Source organism: Equus quagga, chromosome 8 (assembly GCF_021613505.1).
Source record: "Equus quagga isolate Etosha38 chromosome 8, UCLA_HA_Equagga_1.0, whole genome shotgun sequence".
Classification (NCBI taxonomy): Eukaryota; Metazoa; Chordata; class Mammalia; order Perissodactyla; family Equidae; genus Equus; species Equus quagga.
Genome location: NC_060274.1, coordinates 93,706,572 through 93,731,158, shown reverse-complemented (window position 1 = coordinate 93,731,158; position 24,587 = coordinate 93,706,572). Strand labels below are relative to the sequence as shown.

Sequence of the window (24,587 nt, the reverse complement as noted above, 5' to 3'; positions counted from 1 at the left end):
CAGATGGAGAGGCAAGAAGGAACTGATAAAAGGTGGGAGAGACACGGTATGCATCAGCAGTGCTTTGGGGCTCTACATTTTAAAATGAAGCTGAATCAGAGGATTTTTGTGAGAAATATTTTTGTGATGTTGTTATATTTTTTCAAGAAAGGCATTTTATTTTAGGGAATAGGCATAAGTTATTTAAAAATCCAAAATAGAGTTTAATAATGTTATATAAATCACAACATCTCTCAGCGTGGTGAGTGGAAAACATGATGCCATGGCCTATAAACTTACGTTCTATGGTAGATTAGACCTCTGAAAACATCTTTTATATGGGAGATCTTTCTTAATCACTGATGTTTGTGCTCCTGTCTCTTGGCAAAGCTCTCATGCTACAGTAAAAAGAAACTCATAAGTTTCCACCATTTAGTTGAAGAATGGTGGGTGGTGAGCATATGTTTCTCAGAATCTGCTTTTATTTAAATCAAAGCCTCCATGCATTTAACCTGCAGGCATGTAAGACCACTTGGAGATTATTTCTCCTAATTCTTTTTGGCCTTGTTTTACTCCATTGTGGAGGTATTGAGGATTGCGAGTGGTTATACCTGTGTCTGGGAGAGACTCATTAAGCTTCAGCTGTGGGAACCGTATGGAAATCAGGTCCGCTATGAATTTCCCGCACACATGAAGATGAGGGTTTGCTCCCATTTTGACTTAATAATCTCTTGCTGCGTTCTGATTTTGAGGAAAGCTGTTTTGAGCTGTAGAGTGGTTTCAGAGCCTGTGACATGTACTGCTCCCGAAGAGCATCAACATGACATCTGTAGGCATTAGTGTCCATTTTGTGTGTGTACAGAAGTAGAGGACCAATGCTCAGAAAAACAGGTGAGCTTTCTCACATTAATCAATGTCTTTCAACCTAAAATTAAGGTGACATCCTGCAAGGAACAACATGTATTGGTAGAAATTGCATGTTCCATCTTAAGTGGGTACCCATTATTTGAAATAAAATTTTATAGACTAGGAAAAAAAAAAGTATCTACAGTATAGACTGGGAAAGTAAAATATCTATAGTATGTGTATACTAAAGAATGATAGAAAGGGGTAAATCATCTGGCAAATTGTAGCCTCAACATACTCAGTTTTTATAAAAAAGACATACCTGAACACATGTTATAATTGTTACTGTCTGTGTACAGTCAACTAAAAATACCCAGACAATCATTAGCTTCTTGAAAAGATGCATCACAGGTTGAGATGCCTGTGATTTTTGGACAGGGATTCCTGTGATGTTTTATATGGAGAACACTTTCAACTAGGAATATTTTGACCTCTGAATTTTCTTACAAAGAATAAAATTTTTCCAAGATAATCGAGCAAGGGAAAGGACAATCACAAGCTTATAACAACAACATAACCAACTTTCTCTGATTCTGAGGCTCTGTTAAATTGCTAGAAACAAAATGTAGCAATTGCAAGGGTCTTCTGTCTACAAGTGGAGTAGTCAGTGCTTCTGTGCCCTCTTTGGTGAATCCACTGGCACCATACTCTCTGTTACCTGGCTGTGTTTCTCTCTAGTCACTGCTCTGTACTTCTGTGGCTTGGTTTACCCTAATAAGATAACTTCTCTTAGTCCCTGGAAACATCCTCCATTTTCCTTCTATTGCCCCAAAGTTCCCTTGTAGTCTCTCACAATTCTTTTCAACTCCTCACCAAATTTTTTGCCATTCTCAACTTGCCTCCTTTCACCAAAAGATGTTTATTCTTGGCCACTAAAACCCTTTCTAAATTTAAGCCCTTCTAGCTTCTCAGACATTATACTCTTCCCCTACTCTCTGTAGCTCCGTGTACTCCGTCCAGCCGAGAGGAAGAAGCTAATACTAGGAGACCTAGGAACAAATGTATACCATTAAGGACAGGGTTAGACACTTAATCTAATCTTAGTATTATTTAGTTTAGAGCATTGATAAACTATCACAGTAACAGGTTATTACAGTATAAATAGCAGAAAATAAAATATATAGAAAAAGTGTCCGATAACTTAGCAACCAGAGCTATATAAGTGGTTGTTGAGCTGAGCAAGTAAATGATAATCCTGCTTTCCGAGGTGACCAGTTGCAGTTGATTTTGTAAAATCCCAAACCTCATGTACTTTTTTCTGAAGACAATTTGCTGATACTATTCAGTCTACTATTGGGGCATAAATTTGACATTTTCAAGGGAGCAAATTGTGTATAGCTATTGGAACCTAGCTGAGAACTCTTCCACAAAACAATAGTAATATGTTTTAAAAATCAATAAGTTCAACAGGGTTAGAACAGAAATGAGCCAAGATGCTTCATACTCTACTTACATTCTAACCTCCACACTGTCAACATTCTCCAGGAGATTGAGCATTTTATAGAAATTAGGATAGTTTCAGTGATCTTGTGGAATCTCACTTGCCCTCACACATCTACCTAACTCAATTTTACTAGAAAATTTTGAATCCAGTAGCACAGTTGAAAAATTAATAATGCATGTCACCACAGTCACTAGAGAGCATATTAATCTGCAGATATATACAATGAAATAGGTACAAATTCTCAGGCCATACAAATTATGTATGCAAAAATGTATAACTTATTTTGTCATTACTGAATTTAAGTTTCTTATTGCAAGAGTAACATTATTCTTTTCAAATCGAGGTAAACTTAAGAGCTTTCTGAGGCAATTCAAGGCAAATTGTCATTTATGGTTCACATATTGTCAGAATATCATCTAAGCTCTGGAGGGTTTACGGTGTGATAACATCAGAGGAGGGACACCTGAATCTCAGTTGCCATTTCTCTACGCTGGTATCCATTGAGAGATATGTTGGCGTGTATGGTTCTGAGTCATAAAGGTCCTCCCATCCCCCACCTCCATGCTAGCAACCACTGAAATGCCCCCATTCCCATCTGACTCTTTATTATCTATTTCCTGACCTTGAAAAATGTCATCTAGTAACCATAGTGATGAAATAAAAGGGCTAGGGGTTGGCACATCAACTTATATCTCACATTTTTATCTGACCACGGAAAGTTACATTGAAGATAATCCGGCCATGTTGTTTAGAGCGCACAGCTCTGGTGGGCACCTGTGAATTTAATAGCTTCTGTCCATCGCAATCACCTGTTAAACAAAATTTGGCAGACATCAAAGGCTTAATTTGCCATAGATAAAACAGTCATTTTTATATTTATAAGGGTAATAATTCTGCCTCTTGTCTTTTTTTCAGACATTTGCCTGGTTAGAAATTAATTATGGATGAAAAAGTGGGTAGAGGTTAAATGCTGGCTCCAGGTAAAATGGTCAAGACTGCCTTTGTTCTCACTCTCCTCACTTTTACCAAGATACCTCCTGCCCTAAACTTGGCATCTGACATCCCACAGTGTGACCACCATCATGGCAAGCTGGCAAGTGGGCTGTGTTAGAGACAGGCTGGCCCTTGTGCCATTCCTCCAATAGTGTTCTCCAGGTGACTGCAGATACTACTATCCTCTTGCATGGGCATTGGCATAAGTGTCCTCACTTCAGCTCTTACATCCTAGTAGTATTCATTTTTGCATTTCAGTTGGTCTGTCTTTTCTATACTATACTGATGGATATGGACATGGCTTGATATAGAAAATATCAATAGCTTGCACTTTCTGGCTGTTTTTTGTTTGTATATTCTTCAAGCCTACCAAAAATATGTGGCACTGTTTCCTAACTTAGTTGAAGCTCAAAATATAATGCCAGTTAGCTTAATTGTAGCATTTAGGGTTGAGGCTAGATTGTTGGTTTTAATTCCTTTGAAGACCAGTTAATCTTGTTTTATTCCACGGTTTAAATGATACTCTGTTGCAGAGGCATACTCAGTGAGATAGTGTGGATAAAGGGGCAAAACCTATCTTGACTACAGTAAAAACAACTCAGACACTCCTGAGTGCTTGTCCTGCTTTGGGAACAGATAGTAGTACTTCTGTATGAAGGTCTGCACTTTGGGAGTCTATATTGAAAGAATAGTTAGTATTTACATTTATGTTAAGTATTCATCTCCTCCAGTTCCACAGATATGTTCAACTTCAAGCATATTCAATGTGTGAAAACCCAGATTTACAAAATAAGTAAATCAGGGGATGTATTTTTCAGTCCGGAAGTTTCTTTATAGGTCAAAGGAACTTCTTTAGACAGCATGATTCCATATTGTGTGATAGAATATATATACACACATATGTATTGCATATGTATTATATATTTTATATATATTCTCTATATATTAATTTACATACAACTATTTTAGACAGTGAGGAATAATTGTAATTATGTTCACTACCTGATGATTACAATATTCTATGTTTTGAAATGCTTGAATTAATAAACATTGGTAGAAATTAACTCATTGTGATGGTTATTCTAAATTCCTTAGATTTTTCATAGTTAAGACATTTATTTTTCAGAATCAAAACACTCAATTATAAAACTATTTCAGCTTTTTTCAATTACAGAAGTTAGTCATAATACACATTTAATTGATTTTACATAATCAAGGCTGATTTAGTAACAAGACCAGTTGTCACTATTTGCTTATTAAATTCTTCTAATCATAGTTAGTGACAATGGAACAACTCTTAGATTTAACCAAGAAAAAAAAATTTTTATTAATAAACAACACTTTAATTCTTTAAAGTTCAGGCTTTTGTTGTTTCATAAGTACTATTAAAATACATTTACTTGTATAAGGGATTGTAGGTGATAAATCTGAAACATGTTTGTTGTACCTGCCGCCACATTCTTAGATCACTAGAATCCTGACTGGAATCTCTTGGGTTCTCTGAAAGATTCTATTGCTGCTACTCAGTAGCCTGATTCAGGCAGAGTATGCTTTGAAAGAATAGCCAAAGTAGATAAACCATCTCTTTCCTACCCCATCACCACCCCACAAAATGAGCCTACCCTCAAGCATTAGCCCTGGTCCTCTAAAATTGTATTCACTTCCTTTTAAGGTTGTCTATGCTCATAACAATCCTTTGTCTCTGCCTGTGGTGTCTTTCCCAGGATCTCCCTTCCCCCAAGACCTCTTCCCTATCTAAGAAAATAAGATATTATAGAAGACATATTTGAAGCATTAATCTGGGTTCTTGACACCTCATCTGTAATTCTCTTCGCTAATAATGAGGCCCTTGGATTGGAACATTTTCTGAGATATCAGGTCAAAAGTGATTGTTAGGGATTGATTGATATATATAATTTTCTGAAAAACAAATGGATCCAAAAACATGTATATCATTTTCTGAAAGTATGTCTGAAGTTAAAGGCTCCATACTTGTGTGTTCATTTCAAGAATGATCCCAGAGAGCATCAACAGTCTATATATTTTTTTAAAATAATACTTCCATCTGTTGTACACAGAATTTGTATCAAACTCATATACTTTTTTTTTTTTTTAAAGATTGGCACCTGAGCTAACATCTGTTGCCAATCTTTTTTTTTCTTCTTCTTCTCCCCAAAACTCCCCAGTAAGTAGCTGTATATTCTAGTTGTAGGTCCTTCTGGTTGTGCTGTGTGGGATGCTGCCTCAGCATGGCCTGATGAGCGGTGTTATGTCCACACCCAGGATCTGAACCGATGAAACCCTGGGCCCCTGAAGCGAGTGCACAAACTTAACCATTTGGCCATAGGGCTGGCTACTATAGTTTCTTTTGTTTAAGTTTAAAAGATTCATATGATAGAAGAGAAGTCTGCAACGGGCAAAAATATAGCTGAAATACTAACCTAAGTAAAAAGTTTTGTGAGTACTAATTAATAAAACTGCATTGAATTTAAAAAATGAATCATTAAAAATGGAGCTGTGTGCACAAAGTTCACACTACTGATAGTGGAGCAAATATACAGAATCCAATGCTGAAAATCACTCATTTTTATTTTGATTTTACAGATAATACCCATTTAATTTAAAGCTAACCTGTGACTTTCTAATATGAATAGTTATATTTAGTTTTAATGTTTTTTTAGCTAATTGTGTAATAAAACTTGATGAACTCCTTAAAATGCCTTTCTTGCCCTCTAATACAACAGATTCTGAAAATCTTTTTATTAGAGGGTTTTTGAAATAAATATTCTATCTATGAGAGTCTAGAAAAAGGATTGTAACTATTTGCTTGGGCCTAGTTAATTGGTCTCCTTTATGAATGTTTTTTAGGAAGAGATGGCTATAAAATTTACTGAATACCTACTATGTGCTAGGTCCCTTTGTAGAGCTTTCATACACGTCCTCTCAGTAGTTATATGATGCTAGAGGTAGAATACTTATAGAGGCTCCAAACTACCATGCCCTCAGGCACTAGACATTTGTGAAACAAGCTGTTGGGACTGTGACAAATCTTCAGCATCTGCATCTCAGCTCCAGTGGACTCTTTTCATGTGAGAATGTGGGCCTGGGGTTGCCAAATCTTCCTATTTTTTCAAGAGGAGCAAGAAATCAGAATTGTTATATCTCCTATTCACATGGCTAGCTCAAGATTTGAAAAAAATGATTATGAATGGACCAAACAAAACATTTCTACAAGCTACATGTGATTGTCTGGCTTCTGGTTTAGGACCTCTCAGGGAGCTTATCTCCCTGAAGATGAGACCCCGATTGGTTATGGAGCATGCCTATAGTGAGCAGTGCACTGTAGCAGAGGTGAAACAGTGACAGCCGACTCCATCTCCCTCGTACCCCAGTCCACGCACTTGCAGGGCTCAAGAGGACCAAATAGAAGCACGGAGGCCATGGAGAATGGGCGAGATACACTCATAGGCCTTTTCTAGCTCTAACCATCTATGAAAACCATGTCAAACCCAGGCAACATTTTCTAAAATTAAAAAAAAAGAAAAAAAATGGAGGAGGAAAGCTCTCATTGGATATGACTTTTTTTAATATGACTTTTTATAACTGTGTTGAGTGGACTTTTCATTCTGTATCTTTATTTGAAGATTAACAATACTTACTTTTTTTTTATGATGATGATGTAAAGTTATATGGTTTAAGGCATGACCATCTTTAGGACAGTGAAAATAGCCTACCTAATGTAAGACATTCCGAGAATATTAGTTCTTACTTTTACCTCATTAATGAAGAATGAAAATTAGACCCCACTGTGATATATGCAATATCATTAGTGTCCAATAAACTGTGGTGTTTTTGAGGGATCAGTATTTATGTTAGACTATGGCTAAACTGACTTCTAATCCTGAGATTAAGTCTGTGATAATCTAGGCTAATCCTGAACCATGTAAATATAAAAATCTACACAATCCAAAGAGGGAGGTTTTAGATTTTACTGTAAATGGGAGAAGAATGAGAGAGCCTACGCACAATGTTGAGGTCTAAATATAACATGAGGGTGAGTGTTGGCTCAGAAACAGAGAGGGTGGCACATTTGGTTGCTAATCTCCTCATCCCTACAAAACACAAGAGGGCCTCTTTTGAGTATTCAAAGTACTTCCCCAGTGATCCAGACAGGATCAAAATCAGGACTTTTTGGAAACTTGTAAGAACATGAAATCAGTTACAGAAATTATGAGACATAAGACATGGCTCTGTTTGACCTGTGACAGGGTAAAAACAGCAACATTTCTATCAAGATAGGAAATAAAATTCAAGAGGAAGAGCATTAAGTGTCATAGAAATCTTATTATGACTATGCTAGACCCTGCTTCCGTCCCCACACCATTCTATTAGAGACAAATTCTGCCACATCAAACTGATCTGCTGAGACCCACACAGTACAGAGACAATTCTGGGCATTTTGTCCAAGCCTCTGGAGAAGTTTTGCCTAATTAAATCATTGGCATAAAACAGAATGCTTAAAATCCGGGCTCCAGAAGTAAATACTGTAAAACAATGCTTATTATGAAAACACTAAAATTACAAATTTAAATGCAAATTTTAGTATTTATTAGGCAGCATACGTTGTATCCCCAAAGTAAGGCATAATCCTTCACTTGTTATTCTTCACACTTCCTAGGAGATAGGCAAGTGGCCAAGGAAATTTAGACAAAGGGGAGTTCAATGACTTTCACAATGTAAATCTGTAATAACTCTCATACCACTCCTACTTACATCAAAGTAATGCATTCAACAGCCTAATGATTAAAATATAGATATAGATTTTAAGTGGTAATGGGATTAATGTTAGTAATAGCTTTTTTTTTTCATTTTGAATCATTTGATTAGATTCATGAGTTTAATATTACATTAAAATTTATAGATATATTTGAAGTGGTAATTCATAAGACTTTAATTATATAGATAGCTCACTTTGCATATTCTCTTTTGCCTCATGATCTTAAAATATAGATTATTTTAAAATATAAAATACTTTGCGAGTGTCTCAAAAGCTTAAATGTTGTTGGCATAAAGTATTGTTTTATGCTGACAAGGGTTGCTTATTATATTATTTCATTAATGTTAATATCGCATCAATATTAGGTAGAGGAACTTGGTAATTAGTTCAGATTTCACCCCTGTCTTGGAGAATTTCCTCTTGGGTAATGTCATATGGCATAAACAGTTGTCATCTGCTAATGGGCTTCCCAGTAATCTGAACCAAAGATCCAGGCATGTGTTTTATCACATGCAGAACTCTCCCTACTATTGTTTTATATCCTTCCTGATTTTTCCCAGTATAATTACATGTACGTTTTCTCTATGTAATTACAGATGCAAGTCATGGTACACATAATATTTTTTAACGTGCATTTTCAATCTATACATTCTGTTGATGTTTCCACATCATTAAAAATTATTTTATCATATCATTTTTAAGGACTGGAAAACAATTTATTATGTAGATGGACTATAATTTATTTAACGAATCTATTCTTCTCGATCTTTTTAGAAAAATGTAACTAAAATTTTTTATACATCTATAGTCATATCATTAGGTTATATTCCTAAAACTTTAATTGTTGTGTTAAAGAGAATACAAAATCTTGACATATTTACAGAAAGGTGTGTTGCATGTTACATGACTACGCACTTTATATACAGAGTACCCATGTCCCTAAACCCTTAACAACAAACTGTATTATTATTATTATTATTATTGTTATTTCTTTGGAAATATAATAGGAAAATGGTACCCTATTGTTTTAATATGCAATTCTTTGGTGATCGCTGAGGTTGAATATTATTTTATACATGTCTCATTGTCTAAATGGAGTGACGTTGAAAGGAAATTTTCTAAAGGTCTGTAAGTAGCCCTGCACAGAGGACATGAATTTCATCAGCTTGAATGTGCCCAAATCCCTCACTCTTGCTGTACATTGTAGGGGATCCGAATTGTGTCTCCCATCCCAAAATATGTTTCTTTAGTTTGATTATTTTTGAGAACAAATGACTCTGAAAATACTTCGACCTATCCCCTAATTGCCTAAAAGGATTTAAGATACAAGGCGTGTCCTTAAGCCAGACCATCACACAGATAACTCTGGATATGGTAGACTGTGAGGATCCTTGCTAAGCCCATTCTTATCAAAGTTCTCTCTCTCAGGTTGCATTGTCTATAGATGGCCCAGAAACATTAGTTTATCAAACATTTGCTTTTCCTTCTCCATGTAAATTGTCTTCCTCCTCTTTGAAGTCCCAAACTACTACCCCCCACATCCTCCTTTGTCTCTAGCTGACATGGTATTTAAAGATGGTATGTAAACCATCTTGGTGAGTTACTCAGTTTCCTGAGTTTCTCCCATGTGTACATGTTATTAAACTATGTTTGATTTTCTCCTGTTATTCTCTCTTGTCAATCTAATTCTTAGACCAGAAGGACCTAGAGGGTAGAGGAATAGTTCTTCCTCCCATACAACATAAATGACGTTAAAATTATAGAAATATAATGTTTAGTCCGTTCAGAGAAGGGGACAGTTCAGTCACAAACTATGATCAAATTTCCTTTTAAAATAAAGAATATGAATAATTGATTTAGTGAAAGATTGTGGCTGTCACAAGTACATAGATGCAAATGGTTTAGAAGAGTTCATTTTCTCTGCAAGATATAATATGAAATATAAATCTTATGGAAACTACATGTTCCCTTTGATGAAGCATTAAATTTTGAGTATATTTAATCTTTTTAGTTTGTGCATTTACCTTCCTTTAAAAAAGTAATTAATTCAAAATGTGACTTGAATTGAAAATATTTTTATCCCTCCCTGATTTTCAAATGCATGTTAAATGATCATTTATGTGATGGATGAGATGTTCCTTGAAACAGATCCGTTAAATCAAAAGATTTAAAATGTTATTGGCAGGAAATTGGACGTATTAAGATTGAGTTATGCATTGCTGTGTAACAAATTACCTCAACCTCTAGCAGCTTAAAACAACAAACATTTGTTATCTCCCAGATTTCTAAGGATCGGGAAGCCAGAAGTAGCTTAAGTGGGTGGTCTCTCTCAGGGTCTCTCATGAGGTTGCAGTAAGCTGTTGGCCAGAGCTGCAGTCTCTAAAGACTTGACTGGTGCTGAAGGATTTCCTTCTAAGCTCATTTGCGTGGCAATTGGCAGACCTTAGTTCCACACCAAATGAGTTTGTCAGTAGGGCTGCTGAGGATAGGCAGTACTTCCCCCAGAGTGAGAGATTCCAGAGATAGAATGGGGAGGGAAAGGCAGGAGGGAAGAAAAAAGGAAGAGAGGGAGGGGAGGAATAGTTATTCAGAGTAAATAGTATCACTTTAAGTAAACATTTACCATACGCTATTCATCATAGCTTGAAATAAATGATGTCTGCTTTTAGTATACCAGAATGTATCAATTTCAACTGTCAATAGGCTTGTTTTAGCACTCTGAATTACGTAATCTTTAAATGGCTAAACTTAAATGTAGTTTAAAAGAATTTCCTAATTCTTGATTTTTTCAAAAAATGTCTCTCGTCTTCAGTGTTTTCTTGAAGATTTAAATCAAACTCCTCTGTTTATTTTAAATGAAATACAGAAACTTAAGTATGTTATTGTTTTAAAGAAATGTCTAATCATTTTCTTTTGTATGAATCCTCTTTTCTGCAAGTACTTAGCTTTAATAATCAAATTCTTTATCCCTCTGTATTTTTATTTTTGTAAAGTTTCAGCATGGCTTCTTCTCCCTCAGAAGTTTAAAATGGGAATTATTTCAATAGTAGCTCCATATCACTTGGGACCTAAGTAGGATGGATGTCATATCATGAGCACAAAGGATTGTGTAATGACTTTAATATATCCCATTTCGTTGTAGAATTTCATTTTCTTGAAACAACAGAGACATAACTGATTATATAACTTCCTCTTATTCCAGGTCCCCTAAAAACCCAGAACAGAAGATCATTAAGAGAGTGATTGCTCTTGAAGGAGATATTGTAAAGTAAGTACTTAAACTGTTGTTTTTGAGTTTAACTTATAAATATCTAGATTTTGTTGAGTCTTAAATCACATTACATGGGAAGTACATCTCAATTCAAAGAGGACTAAAGCTTTAGAGACATTCCAAATGAACTGGTACATCTTTAGTATCATCAACCATTTCAGGATGTAAGGCATACATAGATTTACTGATCATATTGTTAGCCTTTAACTGAGAGCCACGGAAGAAATAAATATTAATTAAATTGAAATTAATCACATTTTCTAAAATGACCATTAGATCATTGTCTTCCAGATATTAAAATTAGCATGATTATTTTAGATTATGATGTCAGTGTTCATTTTAGAAAAATTCAAGGACATTTTATTATTTTAGAAGCAAATGCAGACACTAAGGGGGAGATTTTATAGTAGTAGAGATGGGGGAAAACAGGAAAGGATGTGAAACCGCAGCTTCTGAATCAGAGACAAAAATAGTAGCTTTAGAAAATAACATTGTAACAATTAGGTGTGTTAACAATGTGTAGTAATGTCTTATTTATTCTACTTGCTGATAAATCTAGAACAATGTTTGAGATTCAACAAGTAAGTTTTGATATAATATGATATATCTCATTTGATTGCTTACTTTCAATAAGTTAGAGCCAAGTCTATACAATGTGAGAGTCAAAATGCTTCAGAAAGTTTTCTGATCCTGATTTCCCAAAAGGTTTGATCCTAAAGTATCTGTATTAATGACAGTAGAGATTAAGCAACCTCATTAAGATGAACCTCAGTTGATTTTAGAACAGAACCTAGTCTAGCAGTGCTCAAAGGATGGCCCAAGGAGATCGCTGGGAGTTCCCAAGACCGTTTGTGGGGTTCTTTGAGATCAAAACTTTCTATGTGCTTATTTGCCATTCATACATCTTCTTGGGTAAAGTGTCTGTTCGTTTGGTGCATTTGCTTGTTTTATGTTCAAATGTTTATATTTTGAGTTATAACAGGTTCTTTGATTTTGATTCTTTAAATAGAATGAGGATTTTGGGGAGAATGAATGTGTGTGTGTATAATAATGTGATTTTAGTTAAGTCTACGTGTATTAATATGAAAGCTTAGTTTTCATTTCCTGTAGGATATGCAGTGTAAATTTTCAGAACCTGATGACTTTGTTTTTTTTTTTTATTTTCAAGAGCCTGTCTAGCTTCTGATTTCAGTAGGAGATTGGGAAGAGCAATAAATTTGGAAAACCATTTGCTGTCCATCGATGAATATGCAAAATGTGCTTTTAATATTTGGAAAACAGTTTGTGTGGATATGATGCAAATCCCATTCAAAGAATGAATCAGCAAACTTGAAAGCATTATGTTAAATGAAAGAAGCCAGTCACAAAAGACAGCATATCATATGATTATATTTATATGAAATGTCCAGAATTAGGCAAATTCATAAAGACAGAAAATAGATAATTGTTTCCAGGGGCATAGAGGAGGGGAGATGGGAGATTCTGTTAATAGGTACAATGGGTACGGTGCGTTTTTTTAGGGGATGTGAAAACATTCCAAAATAGATTGTGGTGATAGTTGCACAACTCTGTGAATATGTGGTCATGCATGGGTTAACCACAGGGATACGTTCTGAGAAATGCGTCATTAGGTGATTTCGTGGTTGTGTGAACATCGTAGAGTGTACTTCACAAGCCTCGATGGTATAGTCTACTACACACCAGGCTGTATGGTGTGAATCTTATGGGACCAGTGTCTAAGGAATGTCTTATGGGCATCACTGTTGTTTACTGAAACGTTGTTATGTGGCACATGACTGTATTAAAAATAATGAGTTGTATGATTTAAATGAGTAAATTATATGTTATATGAATTACATCTCAATAAAGCTATTTAAGAAAGCAAAAGAATCAGTCAACAAAGCTGGCAAAAATTTCATCTTGTAGGATTAAGAATGCCAAGGGATCCATGTTACATTATAATCCAAAGAGAACACAGCTTTAATCCAGACATATCATTATTGGTCACTAGCTGAACAGTCAACAATGTGACGTTGCAAAGCTTAGTCAGACATAAAAAACTGTGCCATGGGAAATCCTACAACAAGATTTCTCTGAGAAAAAGGCTGGGTTGTTTCTTTCTTCAGTAAACGTAAATGTTAGGTTCACAGAGCAGAGGCTTAGCTAGAATGAGGGTTATTGGTTCATGGGGAGTGAGGGAAAAGCAGATGGAGACGTAGTAATTTACCCCTTCTTTGCTGTGACCCCCATGTGTAAAGTCTAGCTTCTTTGTTCTAATCCTGCAAATTGAGACTTTGGACATATGTCCCTCTGTATCCCCCTTCACTACAGCTCTATCATGGAGCAATGAATAACATAAAGAATGGAAGTAGCAAGACTTTCCTATTATATGGCTTCTAAAAACTATTTGGTAATTGATTAGGAAAAAAAAACTTTTTTGCACTTGGTGTTTTAAAGAAAACTAAAAATGTCATTCCTCTGAAACTTTGGTTCCTAAAGATCCTAGCCTTCCTGGGCTTTAAATTAATAATTGAATATATTCCTATAATAATTTTCTAAAAGTATTAAAAACATTAAGTGACATTTAAGGGATAAAATATTATTTACTGATGTGCTTATTTCTTTTCTCTGTGACCCATTTTTAAAAAATGCCAGAATATATAAAAAACAGTTGTAAAAATATATTGTCTGTCTACCACTGGAAGCATATTGGTGACCTAACTTGTAGTAGGCTAGGTGCTTTGGTCTGTGAAGTGGACTTTCCAGTCCCACCTTTACCTTCGGTAATACTGGATTACCTCGTAGGCAAGCTAAGTACAAATGTAGGTCACTAGAAATTTTAGAGGGGGAAAAATTTGATATTTTATTAAATGATCAAAGAAAAAAATCTCGTGTATCAGGACTTGCTTACACTTACTGTAGGTTTCATAGTATTTTTATTTTGAATTACACGTAATTAGAGAATAGAGAGGGAACTATAATCTCTTCAGAGTTTAGGCCTATTAAAAGCTTAATCCAATCCTCAGTTTAATGTTCTGTTAAACTCTTCCAGGTTGTGAATAACAGATACATAGTAAAACAAAGTTTAAAGAGCGCTTAACTTTAAAGATACCTGAGGAAGGAAGGGTGGTAGGAGCCTAGGGTCAGCCTCGCCTCACTGATGAACAGGCATGGCTGGACAGCAGGACTTCCGGGTCTGCTCACTTGTGCCCCCTGCTGGCACGTGGCTTTTGCCTGTCTTGTCTGTGTTTAAGTTGGCTTTTGCCCCATTGCCAACTTCTGCTTCCTTGGGTATGCCTCATGTTTAGACTACCTGTGATAAATCTTAGTGTGCCCCTTTGAGGTAGAGATCTAGAATCTGTCCTCCTGACAGGCTGCTGGTCAACCAGTTGTTCAGTGGCCTTTGGAGTAGGTGTCCTTCCTAGGTCCAGTCAATTGTGGCTAGGTTGGGACTTGTGGGTATGGCAGACACTGTGAGACCTCCCAGGTTAAGCAAGGTGATTAGCAGTCCCGTTGCTCAGCATTACCCTTCGATATCTCACATTCAATAAAATTATGATCTGCTTTCCTCAGCAGATGCTTTGACATTGCTTTCTGGGGAATGTAAACTTTTTTTTTTAGCTTTTTTTTTTAATTACAGAAATAACACAAGCTTGAAAATTCAAAATGCTATAATGAATATCCTTGCACACATACCATTATACACTTTTGTGTTTATTCTTGTAGAATAGATAGCTAGAAGTGGGAATATTGGGTCAATGTACGTTGTTATTATCGTTATTTTTAGTTTTAATATACCGCCAAATTTCTCTCCCAAGGGGTTTGTGTATATTTACACTCTTACCAACACTGCATGAAATATGCTTTTCAGGGGAAATTAATTTAGAGCTCATGTACAATGGGGAAGTTGTGGACTTCTGATTCAGAAGTCAAAGCATTTTGACACAAATTTTGAATTTAGTTTTAGATCATCAGGTTATATTTAATTTAATCAATTTATTGATAATGTAGGCCTTAGAAACATTCATTTAATGGGCATTGGTCAACACTAAAGAGACATAATTGAACAAAAGAGATAAAATTCCTGCCCTCGTGGAGCTTACATTTAGTGGTTAGAGCAGATAATTAACAGTTATGTAACATATAATGCCATGTTATGAATCAGAAGTGCTATGAATATAAATAAAGTAGCAAAGGATGTATAGAGTGACGGTGGGGTCTGTGACTGCTATTTTAGGTGGAATATTCACTGTAAACCTCTCTAACGGGAAGATACTTGAGCAGACTCCTAAGTTAAGCGAGGGAGGAAGAGAGCCATACTAGTATCTGGGAGGAGGGCAATTTACACCAAAGGAATAACAAATGCAAACCTGAGATGGATATGCTATTAAGTGAGTTTAAGGAATTGCAGGAGGACAGCTTGTTGGACCTTACTGAAGGAAGAAAACTGAGGTAGGAGGTTAGGTCTGAGAGGTTTGCAGAGCCTTTTGGGTCATAGTAAGGACTTTGTATTTTATTTCAGTGGGATGGCAAGCCAATGAATGGAGGGTTTTCAGCCATGCAGTGGCATGATCTGATTGGCATTTTTAAAGGATTAGTCTCTCTGCTGTGTGGAGAACAGACTAAAGGGAGGCAGTCTGACCCAAGTAAATGGTCAAAGTCTTTTTCGCTTGAGAAAATCATATCTAGCTTTGTCTAAATGTAAAGTGTCCTTGTTTATGACATGAATGTCAACTACTTTGATTATTTTTAGAGTGACTCATAAAAGTAGTCACATTATTTGTAATCACAGTCGTTATGATTATATTGACAAGATGAAAAGTAGAGTTGAAGTATTTGTTCAGAGAATTCAGTCAAATATTCCTAAGATTGTAAAACAGGAGATGTTTGGGAGTCTGAACTTTCTATCTTGATCTCAACATTGATTAAAATCATGAGGTAATTGCTTGATTATCTAGATGGCTTAGCTAGGAATGTAGGCATTTTCATAGTGTTAACCCAAATGGGTATGCTTATCTATAACATGAACAGTAAAAAGCTACTGAAAGTAATATTTAGACAGACCCATTAGTTCCGCCAAAATATTTTTCATAGTTATTTGCTTTTTCTTATTAATTTGTTGTAACTCACATAGAAGCACTGTTTCAGAAAAGCATGAAAATGAAAAGTGAATATGAATCAACCACAATAGTACTTTCTAAGGCATCAATATTTTCTACTGGGACACTTATATTTCTGTTTCACAGATCTTCTTGGCCCGCTCAGAAATGAAGGCAGGTATTTCACCTCTTACTTGGTGAAATACACTTACAAACATTTGGAATCTGGGGGTCCACGTAGTTAGCACCCTCCAAGAAGTAAGTGAATAGAGTCTTTGTAGTCCCCGTTGAAGAGGGTAACCATATAACTTGTCTCCTAAACTAGGCCACTTTTGAGAGTGAAAGGGGATGTTACTAATTATTACATTGGAGCAATCAAGTTAAACTGGATGGCCAAGACAAACTGCAACAGATGGTCACCCTACCGGGGAAATGTACTCTACTTTATATTCACTTCACTTAATTTGATTCTGTTTAGTCTGTGGCCCTCAGTGTTCCAGAGAATTCCAAGTAGTGTTCATAGAAAACAGAATCATTTCCTGGCCCCAGGGAGGAATTAGGTCAGGCAGGATCAATGGTTTTGTGGAGAGGCATGTCCTGCTCATAGGATAGTCATTTCCGTGCTAGGAAGTACAGTGCAAGACTTTCTCTAACAAGTATTGATATTGCAGGGTTGTCTGAAGTAGATAATCCTGAGACTTCTTACACTGCAAAATATTTAAATGATAATTTCTCTTCAAGTCGAGAAACTATATTGTGAAATGTCAAAATACCCTAATTTATTAAAAATAACTTTCTGGTATTAGCAAAAAAAAAAAATCCATTGAATCACTAGAAATTAAACATTTTAAAGCTTGTTGATTTTAAATGTGCTATTGAAGATATGGAAATCAATACTAGCCTATCACAGATGGTTGAATCATATTATGTTCCAGTAAATGACGAAGCTTTATAGGAAGAAAAACGGAACTAAACTGAGTTTTTCCCAGTACAACTAAAAATGATGCCTGTTAAATAATTTCTTTTTTTATGGTTGGTGTGGTAGATCTGAATAATAGAAGTCTAATGTGTCTATATGAGTCTCTTTGAAGACTATGCATTGATTTATGGCATTTTCAGTAGGTTAGGAATTAGAAGAGCATTTTGTCCTAAAAGGAAGGACAGAATGAAAAAGAAACTTGTGTCAAGGACCCTGATAAAGATTGATGAATAGAATGTTTTAAAGCATAGAAGATAATGGTTTTATGTTATAGTTCTCAAATGGGAGCTGGGTAGGTGCTTGCTTTTGAGGACAGAAGGATGTTTATCCACTGGGTCCTGAGCTGTTGGCAACTTGAACAGAAGGTTTTCAGAAATCTTTGAGGCTCCTTAGCCTGGTTTAACGTGAAACGTGAATTTTTCCAAATCAAAATGGCATGGCACATCCTTGTTTAGTACTTAGCATCTGATCAATGCTATTATTTAATAGATAAGGGCTTGAGCAGTGAAAGTAGGTGTCCCAGGGTCTGTCCAACAGGTCAGTTACCACTAAATAAGAAGCATTTGTGAAAAATCGTCAGTTTTCCTCTGATGTCAATCTGAGAAATTATTAATATATTCTGGACACTCTTACCTTCCTCCTGCTAAAGAATGATAATTCTTCTTTACTAAAGAATTCTAGATTGGTAGGTAACCCATGCCTTTTTGGAAATATTTCTTTCTTTTATGTAGTTGTAGGTAATTATGTATCACACTACTGCTGTATCAGTGAATAAAAATGGAATTGGTAATAAAAACTATATGCCTTAGCAATAGGTATTTCTTTCTAACATCAGAGAGATAGTCACCTTAAATTTATATGTAGAAATGTTAATCTTGATGCTTTTTTAGTCTAAATTATTTCTGTAATAAATTTGGCAATGTAGGGAGGTTTCCAGAGGCACTATACCTAATGCAGCTTGTACACTTTAATCTAGGAGATGCCACAGTTGCTGGAAATCACTAGACCATTTAGATTGAATAGCTTTTTCCAATAATGGTGGCACTTATTATTGTCATACTCTCCCCACCCCCATCAGTGGTTTTTCTGGTTTCATTTTCTACCTTAGTCCACCTGTCTTCTAGAAAACTCCATAGAGGTTTCTTGAGAATTACATGAAATAATGGATATAATTTGATTAGCACAGTGCCTGGCATATATAAGTATGTTTTCAGTAAATATCAGATATTAGTAGTACTAGTCATCATGATTTGTTATCTATTGAATACCTCAAGTATTTATTTATTAGGTACTGGATTCTGGGATTGTAAACACTAAGAACCATAGACAGTTCTTGCCTTCTGAAGTTGATAGTCTGGTGGAGAGAAAAAAAGGGCAACAAAGCAATACAATGCCACAAGAGAAGTGCCACTATGGGGATGTGGCAAAGGCCCTGGAGCTTAGGAAGGGGGATGTCTGGTCACCCTGAGGAGCTGGGCTGTGTTGGAGACAGTTCTGGGTGAGGTTTATGAGGAGAAGGAGATCTGCAGCCTCTTCCCTAATCGCGAACGTAATACGGCTTAGTGTGGAAAGTTCAGACAACCCTAGAGCTTATGGAGAAAAAGGGAAAGTCTCCTTCTCTCTGACCTCCAGTCACACTCCTAGAGATAGATCTGGTTTTCATCCTTCTAATCTATGTCTCCTTGTAGGAGATTGAAAGGATTGGAAAAATATTTATTTTGTGGCAGTTTTTTCCTTGAATATTCCATAAAGAAAGAAATATCCTTGAGATATCTGCATAAGGACTTATGTTTCCACGTGTGTATGTTATTCCGGTATACCTGTGTTACACTAGCATACTCTTTTACCTGTGCTAGAGACGTCATTGTCTAGACCTATGCTGGACCTATGTAGACCTATACTAGAGATGTTATTGGGTAGCAATAATACGTGATCTAGACAAAACCATCTATAGGAAATTAAAGGCAAGAACATGAAAGACAATATTAAATAATGTCCTCATTAATTAATATTCTTTATATTAAACTTACTCTATCTAAAAGGAAGTACTAGAACCATCGTATCCTCTCTAGGTAGTCCACGGACTGAAATAACTGAGGTGCTTCAGGTAGGAAACCCATTGGCTTCACTTAATTAGGCAAATTGATAGACAATAGGATACTAGCAGGAAGCCCTGATCTGGCTCCATCCTTGTCCACATCTCCTTGCTTCTCTATGAGAGATGGCAGGCAGTTTCTAACTCTAACACTTCTCACTAAGCTCTTTTTTTCTCTTCATGGGCTGGCTTTGGGACTTTGCTCCTCAGTTCTGACATGAGCCTCGCCCTGCTCTCCCACAACAGTTACGGGAAGTGCTCTTTTGGAGTCTGATATTTCCTTGCAGGAAACACATCACATCTGGAGCTGGCAGGTGCATTAATGTATTAGCCTTCTTTGCTGCTGCCTTAATTATATTTCTTAGTAGTTTAACTTTCTAAAGTTGTGAACTCCAAGGAAAAACATATAGATATGCTAACTTTTATACAGTCCTTTGAACTAATTATTGATTTTTATTTTTTTCTCTGCTCACAGTAATGTAAGTCTGTCAAATATTTTGAAAAGACATATAAGTATAATTATCTCAGTAGGAAGCTAAAAAGATTGTCTTAAAATACCTTTTTAACTAAGCTTAAGAAGCATTCCAGAAAGATTCAAGAATATTTCAGCCTGAATAATTACTTAATAATTAAGGAACACATAGCTCTTCTATTTTTGTGCAATTTCTGTTAACCTTGTTTAAACTTAAAGTTGATCACTGTTTCTGTTGTAAAATGTTTGGAGGAAAAATATCATACAGGGACCAGATGTGTTTAAGGTATTTATTTAATTAGTTGTGGATGCTCTTAAATTTTTGTAAAATTTTATTGTATAAAATTTTTTTTTAGATATCTAAGGACAATGCAGGGTAGCAAGATATAGTAGAAAGAGGGTTACACTTGGAATAAGATGACAGAACATTCAATCTCAGCTCTGTTTCTTACAAGCTGTGTGACCTTGGGAAAGCTATTGACTTCCCTGAGTTTTGATTTTTTTTTAATCTCTCCATTTTCAGGGTCATTTTGAAAACCAAATAGGATAAAGTAATGTATGCACCAATCCTTTGTAAATTTTAACACACTATCAAAATTTAGTGTATTATTTGGGCCAGCCTCGGTGGCCTAGTGTTTAAGTTTAGCATGCTCTGATTTGGTGGCTGGGGTTCGGTTCCTGGGTGTGGACCTATACTGCTGTTAGCAGCCATGCTGTGCTGGCAGCCCACATACTAAAAAATAGAGAAATATTGGCAAGGATGTTAGCTCAGGGCGAATCTTCCAAAGCAAAACAAACAAAATTTAATGTATTATTAACTAATTTTCTGTGTGCAATAATGGTTATAATTCAGTTAGCACAGAGCTAATCAAGAGCTTAGCAGAATACCTAGACCACTTTGCATTATCAATTTTTTTGGTCATTGTTGAAATGATTTGATTGTACTGCTGGGTTAAGATATAGCTCCATATTTTGTGACTGCTAAAGTTGGAAGAAAAACTCTTTGAAAACTTTTCATGCAAGTATTCAAATGCTGCCTACTGTCTCTTTGGGATCTTGACCTGCTTCTTCCTGCGCACTGTTACCTATTGGCAAGATGCTCCGCTTTTGGCTCTTTCTGATATTTGTTCCTTATTATATCTGTAGCAGGATCAGTATACTTTTTCTGTAAAAGGCTAGATAGTGAATAGTTTTGGCTTTGTGGGCCATACTGTCTCTGTCAAAAGTACTCTACTCTGATATTGTACCAAGAAAGCACTCTAAAAGATACACAAAATGAATGTTCTAATAAAATTTTATTTATAAAAATGGGTGTTGGACTAGATTTGGCCCACAGGCCATAGTTTGCCAATCTTTGATCTGCATTATCTACTTTCATCCCCTTAACTTGGAAATCAATAGAAAATACACAGCTTATTTCTAGTCCCAGCCAATAGTTTAAATAGAAGAGAATAATTTGCCTAAAAGCCCTGGGTTCTTTTTGATCTATTGGTTGAGGCAGAGGGCAGTGGGAGAGAAAATATTGAGCTTCTACTCTAAGTGAGATCTTTGCTGAATTGCTAGAAGCCACGTGGGTACACCTGGACAATGAAGATATTTGTCTTGAGCTGGATGGGGAAGAGCTTTCATACTATAAGAACCCTGCAGAGCATCTTCACTGGGGAGCAGCCACAGTGCTTATAAAAGAGTAGAATAAATTTCACTTCCCTTTCTTTTTAATACAAAAGGAATAACTCTGCAGTTGGGAAAATTCTGTATCAGAATATTACCCCATGCTATTTATAGCTCCTCTCATAAGCCCAACATTAGAACTTCAGTGATCTTTTGGCTGTTATTTTAGCCCAATCTGCCTATGCTGGACCCAACCAATAGTACAGAGAGGGAGCTAATCACCTAGGAGATCTATTGTTTTAAAGTAATTTAGTTCCTCAATTAGTTTCATTGTTTTATAGAAAATATTAAAATGTTATCTAACTTATTATGAGGGGTACCTATGTATATAATGGCATCTTAGCTAGGCACAGGCAGTAATTATTCTCATATTAAAAATGTTGATTTTTAAGCCAAAGTCTATGTTTGCAGTTTTATAAAATTGGAAAATATTTTTTGACAGAAATGTTGATTGTAAATTGTTCATTTAAAAAAAAAAAAGTGTCTCCCTGGTTTTTCCTGCAAAGTGATCCTGCATGAGAATCTAAATAGTTCACAGTAGCAGAACTAATAAGATTTTGAAATTGATCATCCTTGTAGTTGTGATTCAAATGAGAATTTGAGTGAAAATAATTAAATTTTTTTCATTATTATGGGGCTGAGAGTTGTTGATATTTTCTTTCAGAAGAGTAAATTGTGTGATGAAAGTTGTATATGTGGGGTATGATGAGCAGCAAGTCATTAACTTCAGGCTTCTGCAGCTGGACACCTGGGAACCAAGGAGATTTTCTACTTTGCTTATTACACAAATAAATTCTATTCCCTGACCATTACGTGATACCTGCTTTTAATACGCAGCCCAGAGTAGGCAGTGATAAACACTGCGTCCCATACCTCGGCACCTCTATGTGCATTGATACTTCCAAGGAAAATTTCTGGAGTCTGGATTCAATTTTACATACATCAAAAAATAAATGACTATTTAATCTTTTACTATAACATGAAGAGGAGCAAGTAATACATACTGGAATGGAGTGTAGTAGGATGGAAAGCCAAACTGAAAGATTTTCTATTTGAGATGAAAGTACAATAAGCAGTAAGCTTTACAAAAGCATGGCATATGATAATAGAGGAGGAAACGGATGAATGGATTAGAATTTGGTATATGTATGGAAAATGACCTTTAATGGATTTCTAGGGCCGTCTTTGGGGGATTATGTAAATTGAGCCTGAATTTTGAATCTAATACCACTATCCTTAAAATCAAGAGAATGCTTACTGCATGATGGAAATTGAAATGACTCAACTTTATGTTTCTGAGCCCTAGAATTCTCACATGACTTTCAAAAAATAATGCTTTTTTATATTAAAACTTGCAACATCCTTTGCAAGACATGGAGGAAATCAGGGAGGATGTGATAATGAAACTTATATGAAAGTTTCACTTTTCACATTTCCTGCAATGTATGAAAATTTTACTGTGGTGATTGATCCAGCAATGAATGTTAAGGTCATTTTAGTCTTTGCTGATATGAAAGGTGAAAAGATATTTCTTGTTATTGTTTTCTTTTTTTTTTTCTTTTTCTGCTTTATTTCCCAACCCCCCCGATACATAGTTGTATATCTTAGTTGCAGGTCCTTCTAGTTGTGGGATTATTGTTTTCATTTATTTTATTTTTATTGCTAATAAGAATAAATATTTTATACATTTATTAACTTTTTATTTTCTAAGAACTGTCTATTCCAGAATTGCCCATTTTTAAATGGTACTGAATGTTTTCTTCTCAGTTTGAATATATTATGTGTGTTAACCCTGTGTCATATTTAGATCATGCATATTTCCAGTTTGTGATTTGCCTCTTATTTTTTAAATTTTTTTTGCTGAGGAAGATTCACACTGGGATAACATCTGTTGCCAATCTTTCTATTTTTGCTTGAAGAAGATTTGCCCTGAGCTAACATCTGTGCTAATCCTCCTCTATTTTATATCTGGATCACCACCACAGCATGGCTGCCAAGGAATGGTAAAGGTCCATACAGAGGAACCAAACCTGGGCTGCCAAAGCAGAGCATGCCAAACTTAACCACTAGGCCATGGGGCCGGCCCCGTGAGTTGCCTTTAGTTTAATTCATTCTCATAGATATTTAAGGAAGTAAGTTTTTTTAAAGACATTTAATCTTATTTTTGTTGGTTAAAGGTCCATGAAGTAGAACTTTAGAAATTGAATTTTTTGACATAACTTTTATGCATTCATCTATTGTGAGGTAATTCTAATCTATAAGTGTTACAAATACAGAGAAATGGGATTTGCTATAGAATTTGTAACATTTTCCTCAATGTTTTAAAGCTATAAAAATCTAGAAATACTTTATTGTAGAAGACCATATAAATGTGTACGTACATTCTATTCTATAGGCAACATAGGTACCACATAGAGAGTGGCATTGTTCTAGTAGAGTGTTTCTCAAAGTGTGATCTCCAGACTGCAGCATCCATATCACCTGGGAACTTGTTAGAAGTGCAAATTCTCAATTCCCACTCCCACCAGACTGAATCAGAAGCTCCTGGGCTAGGGCCCAGAAATCTATGTTTTCTTCCTCTTCTTCTTTTTTTTCTTTTTGAGGAAGATTAGCCCTGAGCTAACATCTGCTGCCAATCCTCCTCTTTTTGCTGAGGAAGACTGGCCCTGAGCTAACATCTGTGCCCATCTTCCTCTACTTTATATTTGGGACGCCTGCCACAGCATGGCTTGACAAGCATTGGGTCGGTCCACACCTGGGATCTGAACTGGCAAACCCTGGGCCACCAAATCGGAACATGTGAACTTAACTGCTGTGCCACCGGGCTGGCCCCCAGCAATCTATATTTTAATAAGCCCTCCAGGTGGTTCTGATGCAAGATGAAATTTGAGAAAATGTTCT

At 35.8% G+C, this 24,587-nt stretch overlaps 1 protein-coding gene across 3 annotated transcripts in view; it reads left to right on the top strand.

Moving 5' to 3' along the window:
- Positions 1 to 24,587, top strand: part of IMMP2L (inner mitochondrial membrane peptidase subunit 2) — an 845,195-nt gene that overhangs the window by 571,549 nt on the left and 249,059 nt on the right. For all 3 annotated transcript variants that reach the window (XM_046669026.1, XM_046669027.1, XM_046669028.1), the window contains exon 5: positions 11,302 to 11,367. In XM_046669026.1, coding sequence (XP_046524982.1) covers positions 11,302 to 11,367 — 66 coding nt within the window. The remainder of the gene's footprint in view (positions 1 to 11,301; positions 11,368 to 24,587) is intronic.